The sequence below is a fragment of the Podarcis melisellensis genome, assembly GCF_964234715.1.
Source record: "Podarcis melisellensis genome assembly, chromosome: 2".
NCBI classification, from domain to species: domain Eukaryota; kingdom Metazoa; phylum Chordata; class Lepidosauria; order Squamata; family Lacertidae; genus Podarcis; species Podarcis melisellensis.
The window spans coordinates 107,082,210-107,108,959 of NC_138529.1; the positions used below are offsets into that span (position 1 = coordinate 107,082,210).

At 44.9% G+C, this 26,750-nt stretch overlaps 2 protein-coding genes across 9 annotated transcripts in view; one reads left to right on the top strand and one right to left on the bottom strand.

Moving 5' to 3' along the window:
* The window catches only part of MRPS18B (mitochondrial ribosomal protein S18B), a 19,433-nt gene extending 14,024 nt beyond the window's left edge, over positions 1–5,409 (bottom strand). The window contains exons 1-2 of one of the 2 annotated variants that reach the window (XM_081903245.1): positions 5,306–5,409; positions 843–993 (exon numbers count right to left, since the gene is read on the bottom strand). In XM_081903245.1, coding sequence (XP_081759371.1) covers positions 843–993; positions 5,306–5,371 — 217 coding nt within the window. In that variant the 5' untranslated portion in view covers positions 5,372–5,409. Of the gene's footprint in view, positions 1–842; positions 994–4,265; positions 4,599–5,305 lie in introns of those variants that run through there. The other variant, XM_081903244.1, reaches the window with a different exon arrangement.
* PPP1R10 (protein phosphatase 1 regulatory subunit 10) lies at positions 4,792–26,750 on the top strand. Of its 7 annotated transcripts, XM_081901512.1 has the most exons (20): positions 4,792–4,964; positions 5,598–5,977; positions 16,359–16,476; positions 16,956–17,042; positions 17,504–17,639; positions 17,887–17,938; positions 18,049–18,126; positions 18,495–18,665; positions 19,080–19,185; positions 19,680–19,789; positions 20,114–20,214; positions 20,660–20,807; positions 21,147–21,308; positions 21,750–21,996; positions 22,506–22,581; positions 23,055–23,252; positions 23,690–23,804; positions 24,178–24,285; positions 24,584–25,201; positions 25,618–26,750. In XM_081901512.1, the coding sequence occupies exons 3-20, from the start codon at positions 16,370–16,372 to the stop codon at positions 25,725–25,727; spliced, it is 2,730 nt and encodes a 909-aa protein (XP_081757638.1). In that variant the 5' UTR covers positions 4,792–4,964; positions 5,598–5,977; positions 16,359–16,369; the 3' UTR covers positions 25,728–26,750. The 7 variants fall into 7 exon arrangements, with proteins under 7 accessions (XP_081757638.1, XP_081757639.1, XP_081757635.1 ...); XM_081901513.1 differs by lacking the exons at positions 4,792–4,964; positions 5,598–5,977 and adding an exon at positions 7,840–9,390; XM_081901509.1 differs by lacking the exons at positions 4,792–4,964; positions 5,598–5,977 and having other exon boundaries at positions 24,584–25,054; positions 25,091–25,201.

Here is a 26,750-nt window from a genome sequence, read left to right on the forward strand (position 1 = left end):
AGAATTAACCTAATCTGTCAGTGCATGGGAGAAGAGGACATTTTTACCTGGTGCCAAAGAAATGTTAATGATGTTGCCAGGCAGACCACAACAGGGAGAGCATTCCACAAGTGGGGAGCCACAGCTAAAAAGGCCCTTACCCTTGTCACCAACTCCAAACCGCCTTCAGGGCTGCAACGCCCATCAGCCCCAAACAGAGTGGCCAATGGTCAGCTCCTGTATGTAACTGTACTGTTACATACAGGCAGAGGTCAACATTCTTGGCCATGGAAATTATCCCAGGAGTAGCCAATGTGGCAACTACAGCACCTGGAGACAGTCAGGTTGTGTATCTGCAGTAATGACCAGAGGAGGAATAACCACTGGGATGAGTACAAAAAGAAGAAATGCCATGGTACACCTGCAGCAGCACAATCAGACACCTTCACCTGCCCCAGCTGCAACAAAACATGTCTCTCCAGTATCAGCCCCTACGGCCACAGCAGGTGCTCTAACTCTGCAATGGTTTGACTTCACTCACAAAGGTGCACTCGTCCACTGTCTCCCTAGACAAACAGATGCCAACATGAGCCAATGTGGCATCCTCCAGATGTTGTGGACTACAATTCCCTAATCCACAGGCCATCCAGACCAAGGCTGGTGGAAGTTGGAGTCCACAACATCTGGAAAGCACCACACTGACTAACCCAGCATTATCCACTTTTATCTATGTAAAAAGATCTGCAGTCACATGAATGTCATTGCAGTTCATGCCCTATTCTTCAAAGACACACCACTACTTACTTACACACACACACACACACACACACACTGCTGCTGCTGTCCTTATATTCCCCAGATACCTTCAGACTCAAAGTACTCCCACGGCTTCTCTTTAAAACGTGATTCTATCTCAGAAGCCGCTTGCTCTGTGGGTTCAGCTTCGCCGGCCTCTGTGCTGTAAATACGGAAAGTTAATCGCTCGGGCTGCAGGATGGAAATGCTGGATACATTCTAAAGGGCAGAAGCAAAGCAAGGCATGTGTAAAAAGGCAGATATCGATATGAATGGTGACAGTGGTTTGTTTTTGTTTTTTTAAAAAGCAGAAACCGTGTATAGGTGATACGGAAGGGGGGGGCATGTCTTCTTCACCTTCTTCTTCGCTACAATATATCAATTTATTTCCAATTGTCAATGTCAAAAGGGACTAAAATCTATAAAATTCATAGAAAATCAACGTGCCAGTTTGTTCTGATCAGCCTTTCCTCCAGGCAATGTCAGGTGCCAGACTATGCATATTTGAGACCATTGTTTTCTCATCCCCAGGAAGTGTTTATCTGTGCATATCTCCAGCTCTGCATATTCCCCCCTCCCTCCTCCTTATGTTAATCTGGTGTAGCTCTGCATATTCCCCCCTCCCTCCTCCATATGTTAATCTGTGTAACCCAACCTCCCTTTAATATATTCATGATGTAATCTGTGTAACCAAACCTCTCTTTAATGTATTCATGACGTGTTTTGCACTGTATTCTGGGACATGGAGGGAGTTTCAAAAACTCATGTCACCCCTTTCTCACTGTTCAATCTCGCCTTGAACCTGTTGCGCAATAAACTTGGATCTTCTGCAGTTTGCTCCTGTCTCCGGCTGAGCTCATTTTCCTCCGCAGGGACCCACGGACTTAGTCCGATGAGCTGGGTGGCAGAGCAGCCTCGCACCCAGATTTTTGCCGTAACAATAGGGAAGTTTTATTATTTGATGCTTTACAATTTGTTGAAAGCCACCCAGAGTATCTGGGGCAACCTGGTCAGGTGGGTGGCATACAAATTAATAATAATACAGTAATTGTTGTTGTTGTTGTTGTTATTACATCACAGCAAGTTCAAAAAGCTATATTCCTCAATGAAGTGTTCAGAAATTAAGGGCCCCATTTGCTATCTCCACTGCCAATTCAGCACACAATAGAAGACAAAAAAACTACCGTATCCTCATACTTTCTAGAAACTATGCAAAATAAGTAGCAGTCATATTTTCACTTTTCCTATAGGGAAATTAAGATGGTCAGTATGGGGAATTCTGTAGTTATGATGGAATTCAAAGAATTCTGAGATCCTGGCTTCACACAATATCCATTATGGGACAGAGAAGACATAGTTCTCCTGTCTGTTAACCATAGTTAAAAGAATGAAAGTGAGCTTGCATGCTCTCTCCTCCATCAAGCAGTGTACACAATAGTTGAGCTGTAAGGTAAAGGTAAAGGTACCCCTGCCCGTACGGGCCAGTCTTGACAGACTCTGGGGTTGTGCGCCCATCTCACTTAAGAGGCCAGGGGCCAGCGCTGTCCGGAGACACTTCCGGGTCACGTGGCCAGCGTGACATCGCTGCTCTGGCGAGCCAGAGCCGCACACGGAAACGCCGTTTACCTTCCCGCTGGTAAGCGGTCCCTATTTATCTACTTGCACCTGGAGGTGCTTTCGAACTGCTAGGTTGGCAGGCGCTGGGGCCGAGCAGCGGGAGCGCACCCCGCCGCAGGGATTCGAACCACCGACCTTTCGATCGGTTGAGCTGTACAAATCACCAAGTGTATCACACTTGTATGTGTGCAGCGATAGCTTGCACCTGTGTCCACTGTAATGTATGAACAAGCCTATTAGAAATAGCTATTGTTACACTTTAAAGAATAGGCATATTTTGCTTTCTCCCCCACCCTTCTCCCTTTTAGACTGAAAGCTTATGGGAGGGAATGTCTTGTTTTGATTGGCTGTAGGAAGGATGGGGTGGGCTTTTCAGATGAAGAGCAGCAGGGTGAGCTTTCTCTGCTTAAATAAAATGAAGAAACATGGAGAGGCTAACATAGATTTAGCTTATTTATCCTCTAATAAATTTAATAAATAATTTGTCCTCTATATATAAAAGAGACTAGAACTGGCTATGAATTTAGCAAGTAATTAAATCAGGCTGCAATTCTTACCCTGTCTTACTTGAGAGCAAGCCCCATTGACTTCAACAAGGCTTTCATTTGAGTAAGCATTGTTGTAAATAAAAAATTGCCCTTTTCCCTTATGGGGTATCCAAGAGCCCATATAGAGTTCTTACATAGGTTCCCTATTGGTAGGAGAGAATAACAGAGGCCAACCAGAGAATATTGAGAAGCAAAGCAGCTAGTAAGCCTGATCTTTATTGATCTGTTGCAACAGGGTGCTCCCCTCACACGCAGGAGAGGAAGAGGACCCAGAACAATGCTGTGCAAGGGTTTATAAAGACTTTTGAAATTCCCATCCTGTAGATCAAGGCCATCCCCAGAAACATCATACATATATCACAGAAATTTTAATATTGTTTTTCTCCTGTTGTTTATCTCCTGTCTAGCAGGTTACTTGATTGGATTTCCTGAGTAGCCTGGCCAGTCTTTTGTAATGATAAATACTTAGTTCCTGGCCATGTCACAGGCTCACACCTTATTCAAACACCCTTAAGACAGGATTTGTGAGGGAAAAAACAATGGGGAGGTTTTTCCACTTTGACCTTGCAGAGAAAACATTTGGTCAGTTTAGGAATCAAAATGGTTCCAGGTTGGCCTTCCTGTGCTGATCTATGTATGTGCTTGGTTGGTACAGTTATGAACATTACCATATATCTAAGACCATAAAATTCCTATTACAGCATAGATAGGATTATGCTGTTTTGTCATTAACTGGCTTTATCCTCTTAGCAAAGGATAAAGGTGAATTAACACACTAACATGCGGGCACCACCAATTGCCGGTAATTAATTATATTCTGATATGGTACTTTAGATTATAATCTCTTCCGGACAGAGACTGGAACATTGTAAAGCAAGAATCACAGCCTGTAATACAGAATTTACACCCATGCTTCCCAAGTCCAAAACCGCATTCCATTTCAGTTACAAAGCCGTAGCGGACATTTAATACAGAAACAGTAGTTTAAGATTTTTTTTTCCTGAATAGATAAATGGATGGTTTACAATGCCTACATAAACACAGCGATGTAACCATGGATACAGGCATCCCGCTTTCTGCAGCGGGAAAAAGAGGAAGAGCCCCGTCATTTAAAGCCCTAAAAACGAGCAAGGTTTCTTGTCAGGTAAAAGAAACGATGCAGAATTAGAGAAGGGCAAGTAAGGAGAAGGAAACAGAATTAGCCGAATTTAGTACGAGCACAAAGAGAAACCATTTTGCTTCTGCGGAAGGCTCTAACCCCGCATAGTAAAACGAATACTTCCAGTTGTAGGCGAGGTCCCCGGTGAAACATAAAAGGCTTCTCACCTGCGCCCAGAGAGGCCTCCTAAGCACAGTGCGAGCCACCAAGCAGCCCAAGCTCCTGCTGAGCAGCATGGCACAACTGGAGGCCGCCATCTTGGAGTCCAGAGGTTTCGCTGCGCATGCGCCATAGCGCTCCTTCCTCAAGGTGACCTTGAACGTGGTGCCCATGGGGCATCGACAGCTTTGGGCCCATAGTTAATTTTTTTTATTCCCCACCAGCCTCCGGTATTTATTCACATATAAAAGCCTACGACAAAAAAAAAACCAAAATGGAAATTTATTTAAATTCGCGTTTTGCTATGACGCGGCCTTCCCCCCGTTCAGCCCAGTCTCGCGCACGCGCACAACGCTCCCCACAATAAAACACTGCGCCACAACCCGCCGAACGAAACCCCCCCCAGGGCCCCCGAGAGAGCTTCTTCACTGCGCATGAGCACAATGGTTGACCATTGTGCCGAGTTCGGTACTCGCCGTCAACCACCGAGCTAGGCGCATGCTCGGTTTGTGACGCCGTCTCGCACTCACCTTCCCTGCCCCCCACGGAAACTAGGGCGGAGGCCGCGCGCGAGCGCGCACACGTCGCGCTTCTGGCAACGGATCGCGCATGCGTATTCGTGTTCTACTAACTGCGCCACAACCTTCACGGGCGGAATTTTTTATTTCGGCTCAGTTAGTCCGATTGGATTTCAAAATGCGATTCAGGTGATGTGCTTTGAAGTAAATTTTGATTCGGATTTGGCCGGGCAACTGTGTCGGCGTGGGGCGGCGGCGCGCGCTCTCGCCTTTGTTCTTTACCGCATCGCGCGACGATGGGAGGGGGGAGTTGGGGAGAGGGAGTGGCCTCATATAAAAGCCTCCGCGCGCTCCCGGGTCGGCCATTCTGGGGTCTGTTAAAAGGTAAGTACGGTGTATCTTGGAACGTTATTGTGGGGAACGGCTAGGGTGGGAACAAAGGGGCATTACGTTAGGGTTATTTTTATTTTCCCCCTTCCCAGAATGCGTCTTAATTGGCGATTTTTAGTAAATTATTTGATTGGCTGTACCTGGAGGTAAATTGTCCTTTCAAGACTGTTCTTAGCTGAATTCTCCCAATAGGAAATATTTCCCATTTAAAACCGAGCAACTTAATTTTAAAGGGACGTCTTCCCTTAAAAAGAAAAGGGGAAAAAATATTTTCTTCGCCCCCGCCCGCCCCAATGATCGTCGCGGCTTCCTCTCCTTAACAAAGGCTTGTTGTTACGTAACAGTTCGGTATTATTGCTTGCTTTTTCTCCCCCTCTGAGTTTAAATTCTTAAGCTTAACTTTGTGATTTTTTTTCTCTTTTCTTGTTATAGGTTTGGTTTGGCTTGAGACACCACCGTCGAACTTGCTCCGCGAAACAAAGAGAAAAATACCCCCACAATCTTGAGCCTCTGAGACGACACTAAAAAAGCCAGCTACATTTCAGATCGTCTGTATTGGGAAGCTGATGAAATTCTTTGTGACCTTGAAGGAGAACCGCCACTAAAAAAACATAAAAAAACAAAATTAATATTTAGCAACAACTTTCCCTGATTTTTTAATAGGCAACTTTTTGTTATTTATTGGCCGTCCAAAAAGTTGCTATATTTTTTAAAAATGAAAACCAAATATTATTTTTTCTTTAAAAACACAGCTTAATCAAAAAAAAAAAGCTAAACCTTGAGGCGCTGTCGACGAGAAAATTAATTGGATAGTAAGTGTCGCATTTTCAACCAACAGACCAAAAGAAAATTGGTCCGTGTCGAAGTGAGCTAATGGCACGAAGAAAAGACAAAAAAATGGAGGGGAAGTGGGTTTTGTTTGAGGTGTTAACCCTTAAGACTCGGGCATTTTGTCACCTAAAATGCATATTTATAAGGAGCATGATGGTCTCTTAGATAATCCATCATCTCCAGGACTTGTCAAGGGTTAATGAGCTCCCACATAATAGATGGTGGTGACTGAGCCATAAAGTACTACTTCTTTGTGTGGGAGACGTAGAAATGGAGCTAAATAAGCAATCTGTACATAAAGATTGCAGGGTAAGAGGCAAAGGGATGAAGAAAGCAATAACTTTGTTCTAGCCAGTAAGACAGTTTAAAATACAGGGTGATAATGTCAGTATCTATTTCTAAATTTGTCAATGTTAAAATGGGGGTTGTGGGGTTTTTTTAAAAAAAAACTTGGAAGGTTTTATAATGTATATGTAAGTATGTAATGCTGCAAAAAATAACTAGCAATCTAAAAATAAAGATTGCAACATGATGGGAAAATTGTTTTAAACCACTCAATATTTTTTTTAAAAAAGCCAATTAAGAGTTTTCTCGGACTCAAATGAGGTCTAATGTTTTTAAAATGTTCATCCTATTTATTTCCCCTTGCTGCAATATGGCGGTGCTATTTTATCTTTTGTCCCTGACAAGCAGCATTGTATATTTCCTTTACAGGACCTTTCCATTCTAATGCCATTTTCTACCTCCTCCCAAGTGGAGGGTAAAAGAAGGGGGGGGTGGAGTTAACCCTATAGTAGTGAATAATGGGAGGTTCTTTGAATCTCCGGCACTCGCGGACAAATTCCTTTCTTCCCCCCCCCCCAAACTGTGTATGTTAAATAGGTTCTAGTCTATAGAACTGACATAATATGCTACAAATTGTGTATATGGTGGGGATTGTATTGCTATAGTTTCCTCTTAATAGATTCTAAAGCCTCTTGCTTTTTTTCCTAATTGCCTGTGCTTCTAAAATGGCGTCGCTGCCTCTTTCCTTCCTCATGTACAAGAACCCACAAGGCTTGCTGGGCAAGGGAGCTGATGTAAGCAGCTTGTAGTAAACTCCTCCCCCTGAATAGCTTGTGTTTGGCGCCCCAAGCAAGCAGACATGAAATGGAGGAAGGAGAGATGATGGGGGAGGGGAGAACGCCTTAACCTTCCCCTTCATCACCTTTCAAAAAAAACGATCTAATGAAATTCCACTCCCACTTCATATATAGGAGGAGATCTTTAGATACAGCTTGATAAGTGCAAAGTATTATCATAAATCCACAATGTGTTTTTTTAGGTTTCAACATCACATGAGCTTTGGATTTCAGTTATTTCTCCCATGTCTGTCTGCTGTACTTGTATTAGGAATTTTTTGTCAAGTGCTTATGTTTAGTATCAGGCAGGCAAACTGTTTTGTGTCTTTTCCTTCTCTTTTCCCCTTCCCTTTTTTCATCTCTAGGTTTCTTTGAGGGTGGGCTTGATTGGGAAAGCATGTTCAGACAAATTAATTGCTGAGATGAAATGCTACCACTGGACCCCAAATCTTTTGCGAGTGTCAATGACACTTGCTGGAAAAGTTATAAAAGGGGGGGTGTCTGCATTTTCTCCGGCCACATGCACACAGCTGGGGGAGGGGGTAAGTTTTGTCTTAATTTGCCACATTCCACAGTTCCTGTACAATGTACTAGGAAAGAAGTTATCATTAGGAAAAATGGGAATCCAGCACTTGTATTACCTCATCAAAGGGAGGGGAACAGCCACAATTCCACCTGGTAAGCAAACTCTTTCTGGTATTAATTACATTTCACAACCTTCATTTCTGTTCCAGACCACTTTGTTTTATTTTTATTTTTTTGCTGCTGTTCTCTTCCATTGTCAGCGCCATGAAGTGACACCTACTGATGCATGCAGGCTGTTAAGGGTGTTAAATGTTTACCAATCTGCTTAGGACACTAATGTTTAAGTTGGTTAATTCCTTAAAACAGGCGGAATCTGGATTTTTAAAATGGGTCTGCATGAACATCAAAGAGCATTTTAGAGATGCTGCCCTTGTGACTTCCCCCCATTAAGCACTGGATCCTTTACTTTCTGTGGGGAATGTTTCACAAAGCAGAATTTAAATGCCTCCATCTACACCTCCGGTGGTAGCATTTCATATTGTAACACTCCCCTCCCCGAAAGAACAAATGACACTCTTCTGGCTAGAAGTCTTTATAGCACTGAGGCACTTGTCATTTCTCTTGAAGAATATTTCAAAGTGCCCTATTAAGAAAGACACCTATTGTCAGGTTAACTTGTGCTTGGGAGTGGGGAATAGAATGAGGTCAGCTTATATAATACAAGCTTCTTAAAAGTAAACTTTGCAGAAGACAATTTCATCTCAAAATGCAGATATTGGGTAATGTTCAGATCATGCACAGATTAAGTGGGCCTTTAAATTTCAAAACTGATACGCTCCATTAGAAGTGACGTGATCTTAGGAGAATAAAACAATACTGTCCACAACAGTTAGGGGATAACTAGCAGCATTGGTGCATCAAGAATAGTTCCTAATAGGCTTTAGATCCTTAAAGCACAACAGCAGATGTTCATATTGGTTCAGTAAAGACACATCAGAGTGATAATTCCAACACAGTGTGAGCTTAAAAGTTATAATAAAAACTAGCAGTGTCGTTGAACTGCTAAAATTCTATTTTAAAAGTTAAGGAATTCAGTTTTAAGATAAGCAAAGTATTGGTGTGAGTAGCAGCCTTTCTGGAAGCACAATGGCTTACCTAGGAATTTACCCAAACTCGTAAAAGTAAGGCAAGTAGTGTGGCGTAAGACTCCCATTAAATCCATTGTTTGAAGGATTCCCTCTTAGGAAAAACAATGCTTTAGAATCTTTGTTGGCTTGGTATTCTGAAATTTCAATTCTGGAAGCCTGGCAAAAGAGCTGCAGCCCAGTTAAGCATTATAAAGACTAGTGGTGCCATGGGCTTCAGAAGTCTTGGCCTGTTTCCTTATGGCTTAGCTTCTCTGCCAAATGTTATACCTACATTATTAGGTCAGCCAGTGAGCTGGTGAGGCAATGAAATGTCACAAGACTTTGGGACAAGCTGGTTTAGATCCTGCGTGTGCATAGTGTAAAAACAACAGTCTGAAAAGTTGGCTCTTAGTAACTTCCCCACAAGTCTGGCATTCTTTTTCTTCATCTCTTAACTGCTGCTGAAGGAAATATGGACTAAGTTAGAACCTTGACCTAAATTTGATGAACAGTAGTACATGTAGTCTGGCCCCTTGCTTCCTGCACACTTTGTGAGGGAAAAGGTATTCCCTTTTGAGAAAATCATTCTTAACTGGAAATTTCAGTGGGGCCAATTTCCATGTAAGTGTAATTAAGCTTGGTGCAAACTAGAAACCTGAGTAATTAACATTTCCCGTAGTAGTTATGGCAATTTGTCCGTTCTTTTTAGGAAATTTATTGGCGTTTAGCATAATGCCATAAATTGGTCTGAAAGGTGTCGCAGGACTGCGGTCTCTGCAGCAGCAGCAGCCATGCAGCTTGAATTTAACAAGACCTATTTGGAAACAAATCCTCTCAACAGTGAGATTTACTTTCAAGTCTATCCAGGATTGCAGCATTTAACGTTCCTCTCAAATCTTGGCTCCATCTGAAAACCTGTGACATTAATTCAGGAGCTAACATAAAAAGAAAGATCAGTTGGATGCCATGAACTCCGTTGCTTAGAAAAGTCAGTATGAGCCTCAAGCTAGGTGGTTTTGCTACTTCTAAGTTAAAATGAAAACTGGCTTTTTGAATTTTGCACTTTTGAAATGCTGACCTCAAGTGGAATTGCTTGTCTGCTACAGATCAGTTTCCCCATACTTGCTAGAGTGGAAATTCAGCACACTACCATAGTGAACAGAGTACCTTTCATAGAAAATGAAGCAGACATACTTTTATGTGGGAGTGAGGGGTGATCTGAAAACTTGCAATAAGCAACTGTCACTTCAGTAATTCCCTTGGGAACACATTTATTTAAGACATTTTGCTAACATATATTAATAGAATTGTAGGATATGAAGATGTCTTAATTGGATTAAAATCCCGAGTCCATTCTCTAAAACTGTAAGTATCAAATGACTCTCCCCATGGAGTCCAATCCTGGAGAACTTGTTTTCAGGACAATTGGAGCATTTGGGAGAGGATAATGCTGAATAGATGAGTAGACCTGCTTAGCTTGTGGTTCCAGTATCGCCTGTATCTTCCTAGTTGGTTCTCCGTCCAGTTTTTGGCTTTCTATGGTACAGCCTACATGTTACTTATGCTTCAGCAAGCCCAAATTCTGTAGTGTTTTTGTAAAAAGATTGACAGGAGTCTGTGCAAGATAGCAAAGTAATACAATGGGAGCAAGTAACTCTGAGTGATCGGCTTGCTTGCTTGTATGGCAGCAGTTGACACAAGGCATTCTTACAGGAGTGCCTTGTGGGGAACTGCTTGAGGTTCCTTGCATAATTTATTTTCCAAATCCATGCTTTTGGTTTAGAAGTAGGGTGGAAGTTGATAATTTTTAACTTTACACAATGTATGAACATGGATGAAACATTTAAGCATTAATTCACAGTTGTCCTAATAAAAAATGTGTTCTCTTTAGCGAAGGTACAACATGCTACAGTGTTTTTATTGCAAGTTGAGTTTTTGCTGACACCTTAAATTACAGGGTGTCAGATATCTGTATTTTTAAAAAACAAATTACCTTGCAATTATTTCCCCCCCTTTTTGACCTTTGATAAACGCTATGAAAGTGGCATAATGTTTAATTTCAAAAAGGTTTGTATATGATCAAGGAACCAGTACATTTAACTGCCTAGTGTTATATCTGCCTCTGGAAGCATTTCTAAGTGTGAAAAGTAGTTGTGTTAACTGTTAAGGAATGAATGCTGAGACTTCCCTTTTTTATGTTCATCTGGCATTTTACTATTTTTTGCCTTTTTTGTTTTTCAAAATAGGAGTGGCGTGACTGAGTGCAGATGTATTTAGAATTTGTTCTGAATGGTGTTCTGAGTCTTAAATAAGACAGAGTTTGATTGAATTCCTATGTTTTCAGTCTGCTCTTTGAAAAGACGGCTTACCCTTTCGAGTTTTTTAAAAAACGAAATGAAGGCTTTGATCCTAAATGGCCCTTTATTCGTATTTGGGGGTTATTTTTGTGGTTAGTATTTGGAATATGTTACCTCTAATTTGGAAGAAAAATATTTAAAATGCCAACTGTGTTTCACACTGGATCTGTTTGCTTGGGCACTACGTAGTAGCTCTTGTGCCAAGTTGTAGTAAAATCGTGTCCCTGTTTGCAAATACTAGAACTGTATAGACTGGAGACAAGCACAGTTGCCATTTCTGGTAAGGTTACTGAGGGTTGGATTTATGTGCATGTTAATGAGTACAGGCCCTAAAATCTTCCCCTGTGTGCCTTACTGGGAAATATAGCATATATTTGAGGTTCAGTCAGCTACAGGAAGACTATCGGAGTATACTGTTGTCGACTTGCCAGGATCTGACATGCCCTTATTTTTCTGAATTGCATGTCACATTTCAATACAGTCATACCTTGGGTTACAGACGCTTCAGGTTGCGTATTTTCGGGTTGCGCACTGCGCCGAACCCAGGAGTACCGGAACGGGTTACTTCCAGGTTTCGGCACATGCACAGACGCAGCGCTGCGGGTTGTGAACGTGCCTCCCGTATGGATCACGTTCGCAACCCGCGCGTCCACTGTATGTTCGAAATTTTAGCATGGTCAGTTAACTAGTTTTTCTAATGGAGGATGGATGTTGATCAGTTTTGGGCTTCATAGCAAAACCAGCTCTGTATAACTGACACTGTCAAACAGTTAAAACAATCCTAATGTGCTAAGAAAAGAATGGGTATTGCTGTATCCACATTCACAAATGAAACAGCATTCCCCCCCCCCCCCATTAGTAGTAGTACTGTTAACTTTTGTATGGCTTTGTTCAGCCTGTTTGCTTGGGAACAAGTTCTGCAGAGTTGAAGTGTTAAATGCATAGTTACTGTACAGGGAATGGAAACTTCATGATGAGCATGAATTTTGACTGTATCTTTACTAATCCTGTGTGATACACCTGGAATGACTGCGAAACTCTTAACTCTTCAGTTTGTTGAGATGTTATAGCAATGTCTTGGTCAAATAGGTTATTGTTTTACAGCTGTGTAGTAGAGGAGAGGGTCAGAGCTGCAGAGAAAAAGCTGGCAGTATGAGATTGAGAGCTGTGAGTCATAATTAGAAATAAGAATAATTCTGCTAAAATTATATCTTGAAATCAAACACATTGCCATTTTCATAGCGTTCCTTTTCAGAATCTAACTATGTACCTTGGAGCATATGAAGGATTTCAACTTGTTTCTAAGCTGTTAAAGTAGTTTGCTGCCATTCATATTCCCTACTCTAGCTTTTTTAATTTACAGTAAGTACATGTACCCCAGCCTCTCTAATTTGCCTCTCTAAACCCTCCATTAGTAATTTGTCCATAATCCTTGCAGGATTCTGTTACAGGACGTGTTGCTTTGAAAACTTCTTTCAAGTCACCTAACACAGATTACTTTTCAGAGTATTGACTCTTAATCTGTCAGCAGTATTTTGTGGGGCAGCTTCTGTACAAAAATAATTATATGGCATTTGCAATCCTAATACTGTAGCTTTGTGCATATGCAGGGAAATGACATCTTTTTTGAAGGGGGGAACTTCGATTAATGTTCTTTATGGGGGGGGATGTAATTCATAGCAGCTGAAAGCTTCAGCAAACGGGACCTGTGATATCTTCAAAGTGTTGTGGCATAAACTTGAGAACCTAGAGCCAATTTTATCAGAAATAAGGAGGCGCTAGCTCATGAAAGCTTGTGCCATAATACATATGTGCTATTTTTTCTGAAGTGTCACAGGGCTTTCTCATAAATGTGGCGCTTTATCCTGGAGGTCCAGTAAACCCTGATTAAGGTCAGTGTCATACTGCTCCTTAGGGGACTTAAAATTACTTGCATTACTTTACATCTAATGTCCAAAGTACTTTACATCTAATTACTTTACTAATACACCTAAATTCATGCATGAAATGGATGTGGGGAACATAGTCAGAAACCCATAGCTATGGAGCCTGGAAAGTTGAGAATGGACTGTTCTATAGAATTACCAGTCTCACAAGGTTTGTAGCGCACATTGATACTTTAAATTATAGTCCATCTTTGTAGCGGATCGAATGGCAACAAAAGGAGAGACACTCAAACACAGGCGTGGAACACCAACTAGTTAAACTTACTATCTCAGTTCTCCACATTGCAGATGTAGGTGTTCTCAGCGTGCCACTGCTTGCAAGGCTAGGGAGGTTGGGCAGACTGAAGTTGCTGAAATTGTACATAAGTAACATGCATATTTTTTGAATTTCTCCTGGGAATGTAGTGCTGGAAATTGCCAGATTGACAGCTCTGGAGACTGAAGTCCTCTCTTCACCGCCACAGCAGGCTGAGCCCAAGCATCATCAGTGCAAGTCTTCGTCACCAGTGTATTGCTGCCTTGCATGTGAAAGGCCATATTGTGGGGTGAAAGGGGGAGTTCAGTCTCCAAAGCCCACTTGGTCATTTGGCCTATCCACTACAGGGTGAATTCACAAACATGGACCTTGAATGCAAATGCTTCAGAACTGGACTGAAGCCACGCAAAAAGATCTTCAAGCAACCACAAGCTGGTAACACCTTCCAATCTCTCCTGCTCAGTTGCCCAGCTGTCCTTGGATTAAATTTTCCATCATATGAGTGCATAATAACCTATTGATTATCACCAACAGTGGACTCCCTTTTTAAAATAACCAAATTCAAGGATTTAGAAGAATGTAGGACCTCCTGGACCGTATTGATTTAGGGGGAAATCTCAGTCATTGAAAAAAAGCAGGGCTATGAGAAGATCTGGGTTTTGTAGTCTAGTCCTGTATTTAAAAAAACAAGAACTTGAAACCACACTTGCTGGGAGATAATGCCTCCACAGAAGGCAACTCGAGTCACCAGTCCAATTTCACATTGAGAGTGAACACAAAGGTAGTTTTAGTCTTCCAGGCAGCTACATATATTAATATGCTACAGACTTCTTGAATTGGAGAGTACATTTTTCAACGCAGACAGTTGCTACTGCATCAAACTTGCAAGGCTTTAAGGTGCTTCAGAATGCATACTGCATTGCCATTAGATAACTGACATTTACATAGATGCAACCCTGTTTCAGATTGGCATCTGAGCCTGATCCAGTAGAAAGATGCTTAGCAGGTTGCTACAGGCTACCTCTTTGAACAATTTCAATAGCTAGCACACCTCTTGATGCAACTAGCTGTCCTTGCAAAGAAGATAGAAAATCAGGAAGCCCCAAATCTTAACATGAAATTGGCATCTCACTGCCTCTCTAAGATTCGTGTTGGTCAATCATACATGGTATTCTTTCAGAGACAATAAACCATGATGTGAGGAAGAGACAGTCTTGACTCGGGCATGATTTTATACCAGCAAGTTTCTACGTTGGCTACCAGAAGTTAGCTGTAAAAACATCAGCTGCTCTTGGTTTAATTGCAAGGGGCACAGCTGGAGCACTGCACAGTCTCAAACCAGCTGCCACCCATAATGTGTGCTCGTGAGAGAGAGACAACCATGCACTGGATCAGATTTAAACTAAATTGGCATCCTTTGCTACAATTTAGCTCAGTTGCTACCCATAGGTACTGCCCTGTGCTTTGGGGCCTTGACAATTAGCAGCTATATAGTATAACTTGACTGGCCATGAAAGTTGAGAAGTACATTAAACGTTAGGGGAAGTTGCCAGTAAAAGAGCATGACACATGAACCTCTTCAGGTAGCTTTTACCATAAAGCTTGCACATCCACCGACAGCCCCCTTTTAGTGTTGGCAGCGTAGAAATGCATATGGCCATAGGCTTTTTTAACCACACAGCTTCAACTCTTGACTCGCACAGAATATACCATTGGAACACTGCTTTCTGAGCATAGCAACTTCATGGGCCCTTTTCTCAGAAAAGGGGTTGTGCACTTGGCTGATGACCCCCATTGACCTCCATGGAATATAGGACCTTTCCAAAAACTTGGAAAAACACCTATGAGTGCCTGATTTTGCTACTCGTAGCAATAGAAGCGCTGTGGGTTAATGAGAGAGTTGAATGTGAAGGTGCTAGTATAATAAAAGGAGGTTGACTACTCCTTTTACAATAATGGCAGTGGAGGAACAAGAGAGAGGGCCCTTGGATCTTGCTTGGCTGTTTCCTGATATGTGAGACTGGACAATTGCAAGCTGCTAGGTCCCAGAAGCCTTTATGTGACCCAGTGAAATAATTGCATCTAAGCATCTGTTGTAAATGCTCATTCAGTGCATTTGCCCATTTTAAATGGGTGTGCTCTTCTGTGTGCTGTATTCCTGTAAAGCAAATACTTAGCAGTGACAGTGGATGTCAGAAATGTTACCACCAATAAAACGATATTCTAGTATATTGGCTCTTGCACTTCTCGTGAAGTTTTATATTTTAGCCTGGCTATATCTCACTGAATTATTTACAGTGTTCTTTTTAGAGTCAGGCCTACATTTTCCAGTATGAATAATCCTGCCTTTAAGATAGGAGAGGAGAAACTTTAGTTGTGCTCCTGTGTGCCTGAGAGTATTCCCCACTGAACTGTAAATTGTGTAGGATTGTGCTATGAAATTCGTAAAAGTTAAAAAATCTTATGCTATTAGTAGGGAAGAACTCAGAACATTAAGTAGAAGGACATTTGTTGTGACTGAAATATATGAGACTTTGACTGCATGTGACAAAACACTAAATGTTTATTTTTAAAAAAATACTTGTTCCAGTTGGAAACAAAATATCTTGTAATGGCCTGCATATTTCACCAACACTCATTCAAAGGTCATGGTGATCAACAAAATGGCAAACAAATTATCGGTGCAGAGGATAGCATTTCTTCACTCTTTCTCACTGTCTTTCGCCATCTCTTTGCTTACTGCTCCTTTTTATTTTCCAAAGTTTATGTGATTGAGGAAGCCGCTTGTTGGCTCAAAGAATAGGATAACTTTTCAGTGCACATCTTGATCCTTTCTCTGCACTGTACATTGACTCCTGAGAACTTTATCTAAAGAGGAAACATGATAATACTTTGCACTTACTAGAATTGAAAGCTACCCCCTGAAATTTTCTCACTTTTTTTTTTTTTGCAAAGGGAAGGTGTAGTTTTAACTGTTTTGAGGAGTTAGAACTAACTGTAGTACGCTCCTTTTCTCCTGTATTTTATCAGAATTTCCAACCATGGGTTCCAGACCGATAGACCCAAAGGAACTCCTGAAAGGACTGGACTGTTTCCTTGGCAAAGATGGAGAAGTCAAAACACACGAAGGAATCACTAAAATTTTCAAGTAGGTTTTTAGTGTTAAGGGTATAATTGAAAGGCTTGTTGTGACTCCCAAAAAGTGATGGCTTACTAAAACCTTACCTTGTACATGAGATGCAAGAACCCTCCAGCATCGTTTACAGCTGTTCAGCTATGGCAGGCATCCCCAAACTCGGCCCTCCAGATGTTTTGGGACTACAACTCCCATCATCCCTAGCTAACAGGGATGCTGGGAATTGTAGTCTCAAAGCATCTGGAGGGCTGAGGTTGAGGAAGCCTGACCTTGCATATAATTCTGAAAACTAGGTCAACTTACTGGGTGAGCTGGAATTGACAGAATTTGAATTCCCTTCTCTCAACAAATGTATATGTGTGTGTGTCACCCCACCCCACTGAAAAAGCTCCCTTTTCCTTACAAATATTATCTGGTGACTATACACAGTCTCATCTTCTGGATGGCCTGCTTGCAGTAGTAGTTAATATTTCCCTTTTTTCCAATTTTAGCTTGATGAAAGATGCCCAGAAGATGGTCAGTCGCTGCATCTATCTGAACATCTTGTTGCAGACCAGAACACAAGAGATACTCTCAAAGTAAGGACTTTTGAATGTTTCTGATGAATAGAATTTGGTCTGCTAGTTCCAGAGGCAGAGGGGGAGTTCTGTGGTTTAAGTCTAGGAAATGGGCTGGGGTGGACTTCTGACTCGTGTCGCCACCTCCAGCAAAAGGAATATGATTTCTATAATTATGGATGCCACTGAATTGTCCAGTCACTCACTTTACTTTATGCATTTTGCGTTTTATGTTTTAACTCATCTTGTGGTCTCGATGATACATGAATATTAATAAATAAATAAATGAATAATACTTAAATAAATAATAATAGTTAGCAGGGTGAGCCCACTTGCATTCAGGATATTCATATCCCTGCTTTGCTTTTGCCTGTCTATCCGCCTCCCAGTTAGTCTTACAAATCCTAGGCACTCATTGCAGCCATCTAGGAACGGTGAGCAAAGCACTTATCTCAACAAAGTGTGTTCCCCTCTTTCTGCAGATTCATCAAGGTTGGTGGCTACAAGCTTCTCAACACATGGCTGACCAGCTCAAAAGCAGCGAATAATGTGCCCCTCCTGCAGCAGATCCTGCTCACTTTGCAGCACTTACCCCTTACTGTGGATCATCTGAAACAGGTTAGTCAATGAAACAGCTTTGGACGTTGCTCTTCACCCTTGCCCTTGGGTTTCAGGGCAGCAGAAATGCCCCACGGCAAGGTGGGTGGGCCAGGAGGGTTTGGCCTTTTTCTTGGGATCACACGCCTTTCCCAAAGCCAGTACCCCCTGCGTGCAGTAGTACAGCAACCTGGCACGCATTGTTTCAGCCTGGTGTTTTGCTTGATGTGATAACCTCCTATTTTTCCTCCCACCCTTTCTATTTCAGAACAATACTGCCAAGCTGGTCAAGCAGCTCAGCAAGACAAGTGAGGATGAAGGTAAAAACCTGTTCTCTGGACACTTGCAGAATTCTGACACATGCCCTCTTACATTGGTTATCACTATATTCCAGCAGCTCATTCGGTGCTTATGTCTCTCTCCTTTCCAGAGCTTCGCAGACTGGCTTCAATACTGGTCAGCGACTGGATGGGTGTCATCCGTTCACAGAGTAGCTCCCAGCCTACAGGTGAGTGACTCTGCTGTCTCACAGATGCTCAGATTAAGTTTGTAGTAGCCAAATCTGGCTCTTAACCGGTCTCATCCTTCAGAACTAAGAACAAGTGTTTCCCAAACTCGGGTCTCCAGATGTTTTTGGACTACAACTCCCATCATTCCTAGCTAGCAAGACCAAGTGGTCAGGGATGATAGGAATTGTAGTCTGAAAACAGCTGGAGATTCAAGTTTGGGAAACACTGGATTAGACCAAAGAGATTGGTATATGCACACATTGTTTAAAGTAGGTACAAACAGTGATGAAATCTCCCTTAGCTACATCCCGAAAGGGCCAGGAAGTATTCCGACCTTAACCCTTCTGACCTTCATTCTTCCTTGCAGAGCGAGACAAGAAAAAGCGGAAGGAGGAGAATAAAGGCAAAGCACCCGTTCAGGAGAAGCCTCAGGAGGCCAAATCAGAAACCAAGCCTGAAGAGACTCCTGAGAAGAAGAAAGAAAAGCCAAAATCTCTCCGCACTACAGCGCCCAGCCATGCTAAGTTCCGTTCCACTGGTAAGTGCTGGTATAGTCATGCTTAATGATCCAGTATGGTGTAGCATTTAAGAGTGTTGGACTAGGACCCTGAGAGGGCAGAGTTCAAATCCCAACTCAACTGTGGAGCTCACGAGGTCACCTTGGGCCAGTCACAGCCTCTCAGCTTAGCCCCACCCCACAGAGTTGTTGTGAGGATAAAATGGGGGGGGGGGGAGAGAGAACTGTGTATGCCACTCTGAGCTCCTTGGGAGGAAAGGTGGGATATAAATGTAGCGAACAAAATAATACGTTTTTGAGCAAAAATGCATTCTAGAAACAGCTGGCTTGCAGTCTTGGATAGGCAGGCAGTCCACACTTGCAGAGCCTATTCTGGGATTATCGCAGTTGTTGTTGGAAACAGTTATGACACAGAATGTTGCCGTTAACTTGCAGGGCTGGAAATGGAGACTCCATCCCTCCTTCCCATAAAGAAAACTGTCAGTGCTGCAGTAACCTCGGACAAATACAACTTGAAGCCAATACCACTGAAGAGGCAGAAGTAAGTCCTTGGATCCTAATGATGACTTCATCTCATTGCTCTGAACTACTTGTCGATTGGAGGGTTTTGACCCAGCGTTGGGAAAGCTTTGATTATTCCTGTTGAGCCAGCACTTTCCTAAGTTGCAACATCAACTCTTTCAGGAGGGAGTTAATGGTGACAGGAGGCCTCTCGTTTGTTTTCTGTAGTGAATGAGGTGTAATAGTGGGAGAAAGTGGCTCAAGCCATTCTGTTCACCGGTTTTGAGATATGCTATAGCAAGGAAGTTTGGAATAGTGATAGGGCAGAATCTGGGTTCACACTGCCCTGGGATCTTCTGATAAAAGGGAGGGCTATAAATTGGATAAATAACAACAACAGGGATGTTCATTAGACGAGCAAAGTATGCAATTTGTGTCAAGTGAACTACAAGAGATAAAAACTCCCGAAACTGATGGAGACCTTCCTGGTGCCCCCTCCTCTCTTACCTGACTGTGCGCCTTTTCTTCCTGCAGCACATCTACTCCCATTGCAGAAAACCCACCTGCTGAGAAGAAATACAAGCCCCTCAATACCACCCCTAACACTACCAAAGAGATTAAAGTCAAGATCATCCCCGCACAACGTAAGCTTCTCTAATTTTTGTTTTTTTAATGGTTGTTCACACCGTTGTGTCTTACCCAGAAGGCTTGTCCCAGGTAGAAAATGACCTATGGAGTAACATGCACTATAGAGGCAGCTAGAATACCAGTGCTCTGACCTTCCTCATGAGTGAGGCTGTTGTGGCTGCTGAATGTTTCTGAGGCTGCAGACCTTGCCATGCTTGCTTGGGAGTAGCTCCCACTGAGTACGGTGGGGCATCTTATGACTGAACATGCTCAGGATTGCACTGATGAGGGACTTTGATTACAGAATTGCTTTCAACCCGTTTTTCCCCATTCATCCCCAGCTATGGAAGGTTTGGGCTTTCTGGATGCCCTAAACTCTGCCCCTGTCCCAGGGATCAAGATCAAGAAGAAAAAGAAAGTTTTGTCTCCAACTGCAGCAAAGGTGAGAGGAACCTGATGATGATGATGATGATAATTTATTTATACTTTGCCTCTCTGGCTGGGGTTCCCCAGCCACTCTGGGCAGCTCCCAACAGAGTGTTAAAACTGCAATCAAACATTAAAAACCTCCCTAAACAGGGCTACCTTCAGATGTCTTCTAAAAGTCAGATAGTTGTTTATCTCCTTGACATCTGACGGGAGCGTGTTCCACAGGGCGGGCGCCACTACTAAGAAGGCCCCCTGCCTGGTTCCCTGTAACCTCACTTCTTGCAATGAGAGAACCGCCAGAAGGCCCTCGGTGCTGGACCTTAGTGTCTGGGCATGAACGATGGGGGTGGATGTATCAGTATGTATATTGATGGCCAAAGCCCCAGCTTCCCCTACTGTTAACACCATATCTGGCAATTAACTAAATAGAGGTTTGGGGTGTGTTTCTCAATCCTCAGTCAAGCCCCTTTGAAGGGAAGCCAGTGCAAGAAATGAGTGCCACCAAGCCAGCTTCACCAGAGCTTACCCCTACATCAGAGCCAATGGATGTGGATAGACCTGGCACCCCTGTACCAGCTGTGGAGGTTCCTGAGCCAATGGAGACAAGTAAGGAATAGCAGGAGGGAAGGCACATCTTGTGTAACTGTGTGTGTGTGTGTGTGTGTGTGTGTACATGGAGCAGAGCTTTTTACCCGATGCAGTGTTGAGCTTGTCCAGGAAGCCTTCACCATCTTAAAATTGCTGTCTCAAAGCGAGATCCTGAGCAGCTAGTGCATGGTGTCTAAAAAGCCCCCCCCCCCAAAAAAGAGGCAACTTTGCCTAAGGGATATACATTGCATCTGAAACAGGTTGGGGGTTTCCCTGCCTCTTCTGGCCCTGGTATTCGAAGCATGCAATGTCTCTGCAGCTCTGTTGCTGAGCTTGCATGTGGTTGTGCTTTTGCAGACTCCTCTGAGCAGGGCGGATTGCTGGATTCCAAACCAGCCGATAGCCCGGTCGACTCAACCCAGCTGACAAAGAAGGGCAAGAAGAAGAAGACTGTGAGCTGGCCTGAGGAAAGCAAGCTGCGGGAATATTTCTACTTTGAATTGGATGAGACAGAGCGAGGTGAGTGCCCTGTTCTGGAGAGAAGGTTTGTGCAAATAAAAGGAATTGGAATGCGAAAACACACATGCCCAGCCCAGGGATTCCTTCTGCAGTGGCTAAGTCACAAGGCCACGTGGCAGTGAAAATAATTATTTTGGGCACTCTTGGTTTTTCATCAAGGGTTTCTTTGCAAGCAGTAATGTCCAGGGTTTGTTTATTTGTTGAATTAAAGCTTTGATATTCAGGAACTCTAGGCTAACATACATTGTTTGGTGTAGGAAAATTTGGAGTTTCTCTGTTGTACTGATCAACAGAAAGGATTGGTTTTTCCTTCCAAGAAGTTGGTGTGGGAAGGCGATAATGAACCTTCAGTGTAAGCTCACAAGGGTCCCTAGCTGCATTGTTAAAAAGAGTTTTGCCAGATCTTTTTTTTAGACTTACCTGTCTGCTTTGTCCTCACAGTCAATGTGAACAAAATCAAAGACTTTGGCGAAGCTGCCAAGCGAGAGATGCTGAAGGATCGCGAGGCCTTTGAGACAGCACGTCGGCTCAGTCATGATGCCATGGAGGAGAAGATCCCCTGGGTCTACCCGAAGCCCATTGACTTGCCTTCTCCACTGGTTCAGCCGGGAAGCGGGAGCCAGGAAAAGTTCACCCAGGCTGAGCGCGAGAAAGGCATTTTGCAGGAAATCTTTCTCTCCAAAGAGAGGTAGGCAAACTCCCACAAACATGCTGACGTGTGCATTTTGAGCACTTGAGACCTTGGGTTAGATCCCTGGCATCTTCAGCAGATGACTTCCAGACTGAGTATAGGACACGGAAACTAGATGGAATACGGACGTGACTATAGGCGATGCTCTAACAAGGATATGTGTCCTGGAAGACAGCAGTGGAGAAACAGAATTAGTTGCATGGTTGGGAGAGGCAATTCCATGGCTAGTCCCATTTTGGGGGAGGACCTGGGCAATTATAGCTCTATCTTCCCATTTCTTCGGCAGTATCTGGCAGTTCTCACCGTGCTTGCCCTCTCAAGTGTTCCCATGGGGCAGGAGAAGGAGCTTTATTACGTAGGGCACTAGGTGAACTGTCCAGAGTTGGCCAGGGATTTCATGTTTCTTGGCTTCCCTAGTTTCAGGCCTAGCAATCTTCACTTAGGCAAGGTGTTATCCATCTCTTCTCTCCCTGTATTAATTCCAGACCAATATTCTCTCTCCCTAGTGTTCCCGACAGTCCTCATGAGCCTGACCCAGAGTCCTATGAGCCAGTGCCACCCAAGCTCATTCCTCTGGATGAGGTAAGTGCTTTCCCACTTTGGTGGTTCCCAATCCCCTGCTTTGAGCAGAGGAAAGTAAAAAAAAATAAAAAATAGTGGCTACAAGAGGAGTGGGAGTGATAGCCAGGGCTAGTCTTGCAACTGTGCAGCAGGCCAATATTTTATTTTATTTTTTTAAGAGCCAGGACACTTGATAGACAAAAACTCCTAGGTTCCCTGTGCTAAGAAAGCATATTTAAGAAAGGGACCCCAGAAACCCTGTGCTCTATGCCTATTTCCCCTCCCTCTCTGTGTTGGTTTCCCTTCTGTGTAGTGGAAACAAGCTGGAGAAGGGGAATATTTTGGATCAGAAGCACAGCCGATCTCCCCTGGGCTAGAACAGCCGGCTCTCCCACCCACCTACCCACCCGCCCCGTCTCCCTGGGTTTGAGCAGCCAGCTCCCCAGCAGCCAGCCTCTGCTGACTCCTTCTGTCTCCTCTGTCACCTCTCTCAGGAATGCTCCATGGATGAGGCTACCTACGAGGAAAGACTCGACCCAACCACCGCCTCGCAGTCTCCGGACGGAGCTGGGGGCTCGAAGCTGCCCCCGGTCCTGGCCAACCTCATGGGCAGCATGGGGGCAGGCAAGAACCCGCAGGGCCCCAACCCCAACTCCTCCATCAACGTGCAAGAGATCCTCACCTCCATCATGGTAACTAGAACTGCCACGTTGCAGTCTTTTGAACAGCAGAAAACCAACCACAGCTGACCTGGCCTGCCATGCCTCCTCCTCACCTGCCTCCTTTGCAGTTGAGAAGCCGAATTTCTGCTGAACCAAACTATTGGCCCCATCTTACTGACACCTTCAAATAGGTGCAGAGACCAGAATCATCCTCCTCCTCCTCTTCCCCTCATGAAATAAAAAGAGCAGGAGACTATCCCACGCTGCGCCAGGAAGAGAAGCTGATAAATGGGATTCTGTCCTGAAACCCATTTTCTGGTGCCTTCCTTTGCGCAAAACCGGAGTAGCTCCCCTGCCCCAGCTAAGCAGAGGTGTACGCAGGACCAGTGTAGCCAGTGGGGACAGGGTAGGCCAAGGCTGCAGACCTCCTTTCTAATCCCACGGCTTATCTTCCCTGTTTATTGCAGGGTGGCTCCAACAATCACAAAACAGAAGAGCTGCTGAAGCAGCCAGATTACTCCGACAAGATAAAGCACCTGCTGGGCAACTTGCAGGGTCAGCCTGGACCGGGTCCTTCAGGAGGTGAGTTGGTTTCATTTGGCACCTTAATCCCTCTGCCCCCCATGTTGAATAGGCCTCGCTGTTTCCACCAGCTGTCCTCCCAGATATGCCACACAGTTCCTCCCCATGAGTCTGTTGCATAAGGCGCCATAGGGCTGCTTCCCCCCACTTTAAAATGGAGGCCTAAGTAAAGGACTAGGTGGCCCATCCAAGGGAGGACTTGCCAAAGCTTTGTGTTCGAATTCCAGGCGTACAGTGGCTAATGGGTTGGGGTTAGCCTGGTGGTTATGTAGAGCTGTTTCTCTCCTTTCTTTTTTCTTTCATATACAGCTGTTTTTCTCTGTTTCTCCTTTGCGGTGGGACTCCATTAACAGTTCCTTTCTTCTCCTTATAGTTCCTCACGGACTGCTTGGAACAGGGCCTGGTCCAGTCCCCAACGGCTTTCCCCCAGGGCCCAAAAACATGCAGCTCTTCCCTCCTGTAGTTCCAGGACCTATGCCTGGTAAGTAGAGATGGGTCCTTCCCAAAAAGAAAAGGCCAGCATGGAATCATAGAATTGAAAAGCTGAAAGAGGGAGCATGAGAATCATCTAGTCCAACCCCCTGCAATGGAGGAATCTTTCACTCTCTGTGGGGCTTGAAACCACAACCCTGAGATCTAGAGACTTATGCTCTTACCAACCGATCTATCCCTGGGATTGGGGGGCGGGCATGGCATATTCCTGAAAAAACATTGTCGGTTGTGTTTCTTTGGCTAAACCCCAAGCCACGCTCATTGTGCTCCCCTTCTGTCTTCCCCAGGACCCCACGGGGGCCCAGTTGGTCCTAACATGCCTCCCGGCCCTGGCGTGCCCAGCGGGCCTCGAATGATGGGCCCACCCCCACCCCAGTGTAATGATGGCTACTGGGACCCTCCCGACGGTGGTATTCGAGGTGGGCCCCACGGAGGCATGAGAGGCGGCAGCCCTGGTCCGGGCCCCGGCCCTTTTCACCGTGGGCGAGGTGGCAGAGGCGGAGAGCCCCCTTTCCGTGGACGAGGCGGCAGGCGGAACGGCGGCCCCCCTAATGGTAGGGGTGGCCCTCCCAACAACAGCATGGGCGGTGGCCATGGAGGGGGACACGGCGGTGGTGGCCACGGAGGGGGACACGGCGGCGGCCACGGAGGTCACGGAGGAGGGGGCCACCCCGGGGACCATGGCAGGGGCCACCCCGGGGACCACGGCCGGGGACATCCTGGCGGCCATCCAGGGGACCACGGCAGGGGACATCCAGGTGGTCATCCAGGGGACCACGGCCGGGGATATCCAGGGGACCACGGCAGAGGTCACCCAGGGGACCACGGCAGGGGACATCCAGGGGACCACGGCAGAGGTCACCCAGGGGACCACGGCTGGGGGCACGGAGGCGGCCACGGTGGAGGTAAATACTGGAAGTTTTCAGTGCTCTTCCCTTGATGGGGTGGGATTTGCGAGGGTGTCAGCCCAGCATGCAGAGTTTCACAGGGAGGCAAGCAGCTGCTAAAAGAAAAAGCAAAGGGGAATAGAAATGTTTGAATACAGATTGTCCGTCTCCTTTGTCTTTGGCCCCTAAAACAGATTCTTCAAATGTTAACAATGCTGCCCAGGGCATAGGATAGTCTCTTCCCATTTACTTTTAATAGCATGCTTTCTTTAGAAACTTGTTTTGCCATCTTCGGTTCTTTGTGATGCATCGCGTTCTGGGTCTGCGGGTGGCTGGGATGTAACAGCATGTTGAGGGAAGAGATGCATGCAAAGTTACCCGAACTTCCTTCCCGCCGTGGCTGACTGCCCTGTCCCTTCCCTTTCGCCTCGCAGACAGGTCGGAGCGCCCCGTTTGCCGTCACTTCACGATGAAAGGCAGCTGCAGGTACGAGAACAAGTGTGCCTTCTACCACCCTGGCGTCAACGGGCCGCCCTTGCCCTAGTCGCAGGGCCCCGGGCCCCTCTCCCCAGCTCTTCTTAACTGTGGTATCAGCACACATTCCCATGTCACGGACTCCGGGACTTGAACCCCCAACTCTCGAGACTCATGCTGCATCCACCTTTTTATGGCTTCTGTGAGGCCCTTTAAACGTTTGGGGCAAGGGGGAGCCGACCACTCTCCCCTCCGCTGCTACTGATATGAACTGCCACCCCCCCCCAAAAGAGGAAACCACTGGGAGGCACCTTCTCCGTCTGGTCTGTGGAGCGATGAGGCCACCCATGGCTGTGAAAGCACAAGAGACGTCAGGGCAGGATTTTGGGGGAAGCCGACCGACCTGTGTAAATATCCCCATGAAAACCAGCAAAGGAGGAGGCACTGCAGCTCTGAAAGGCCTGCCTGGGCTGGACTGTATTCCACCACAGGTTCCCAGGAACCAGGCCTGCACTGAGGACTTTGCTTTTCCTCCGGCAGAACAGCTGGCCTCCGCAGGCAAACGCTGCCCTTTTAGGAACACGCTTGTGAGGCAAGGCGAGAAGCAGCTGCTTCTGGATAATTCTGCGGTCGACGAATCTACAGCCCTGGTTGAAGGCCCACTGGGAGATGGGGGAATTCCAGTAGTTGCCACTTGCACAATACCTTACTGGTGCCCCATCCTCTCCCCTTTGTCAAATCTTCCCCACTGGCTGCAGAGATGCGGTTTCCTTTGGTGCTATGTTCTGTCATTAGGGGAAACCTACAAACTGTTTTCTATGAAAACTCAACCTTGACTCTAATGATTTAGGGGGGTAATTTTTGTTTTCCTGATTTATGTTGTTGGTTGTGGGTTTCTTTTTTTCCTTTTCTTTTTTTTTTAAGTGTCTCACAAGGTGTGGGCTTGTCATTACATCTTATGTCTCCCGTTCTCCTTGAAGTGGGTGCAGTCGCCCCTCTCCTGAGGGGAAGGAAATGTCTCTTCTCTCTCTAAGTTTTGTATATTTTGTACATTAGTAATAAACATGGTGGGAAAATGAGTTATCTAATTTAA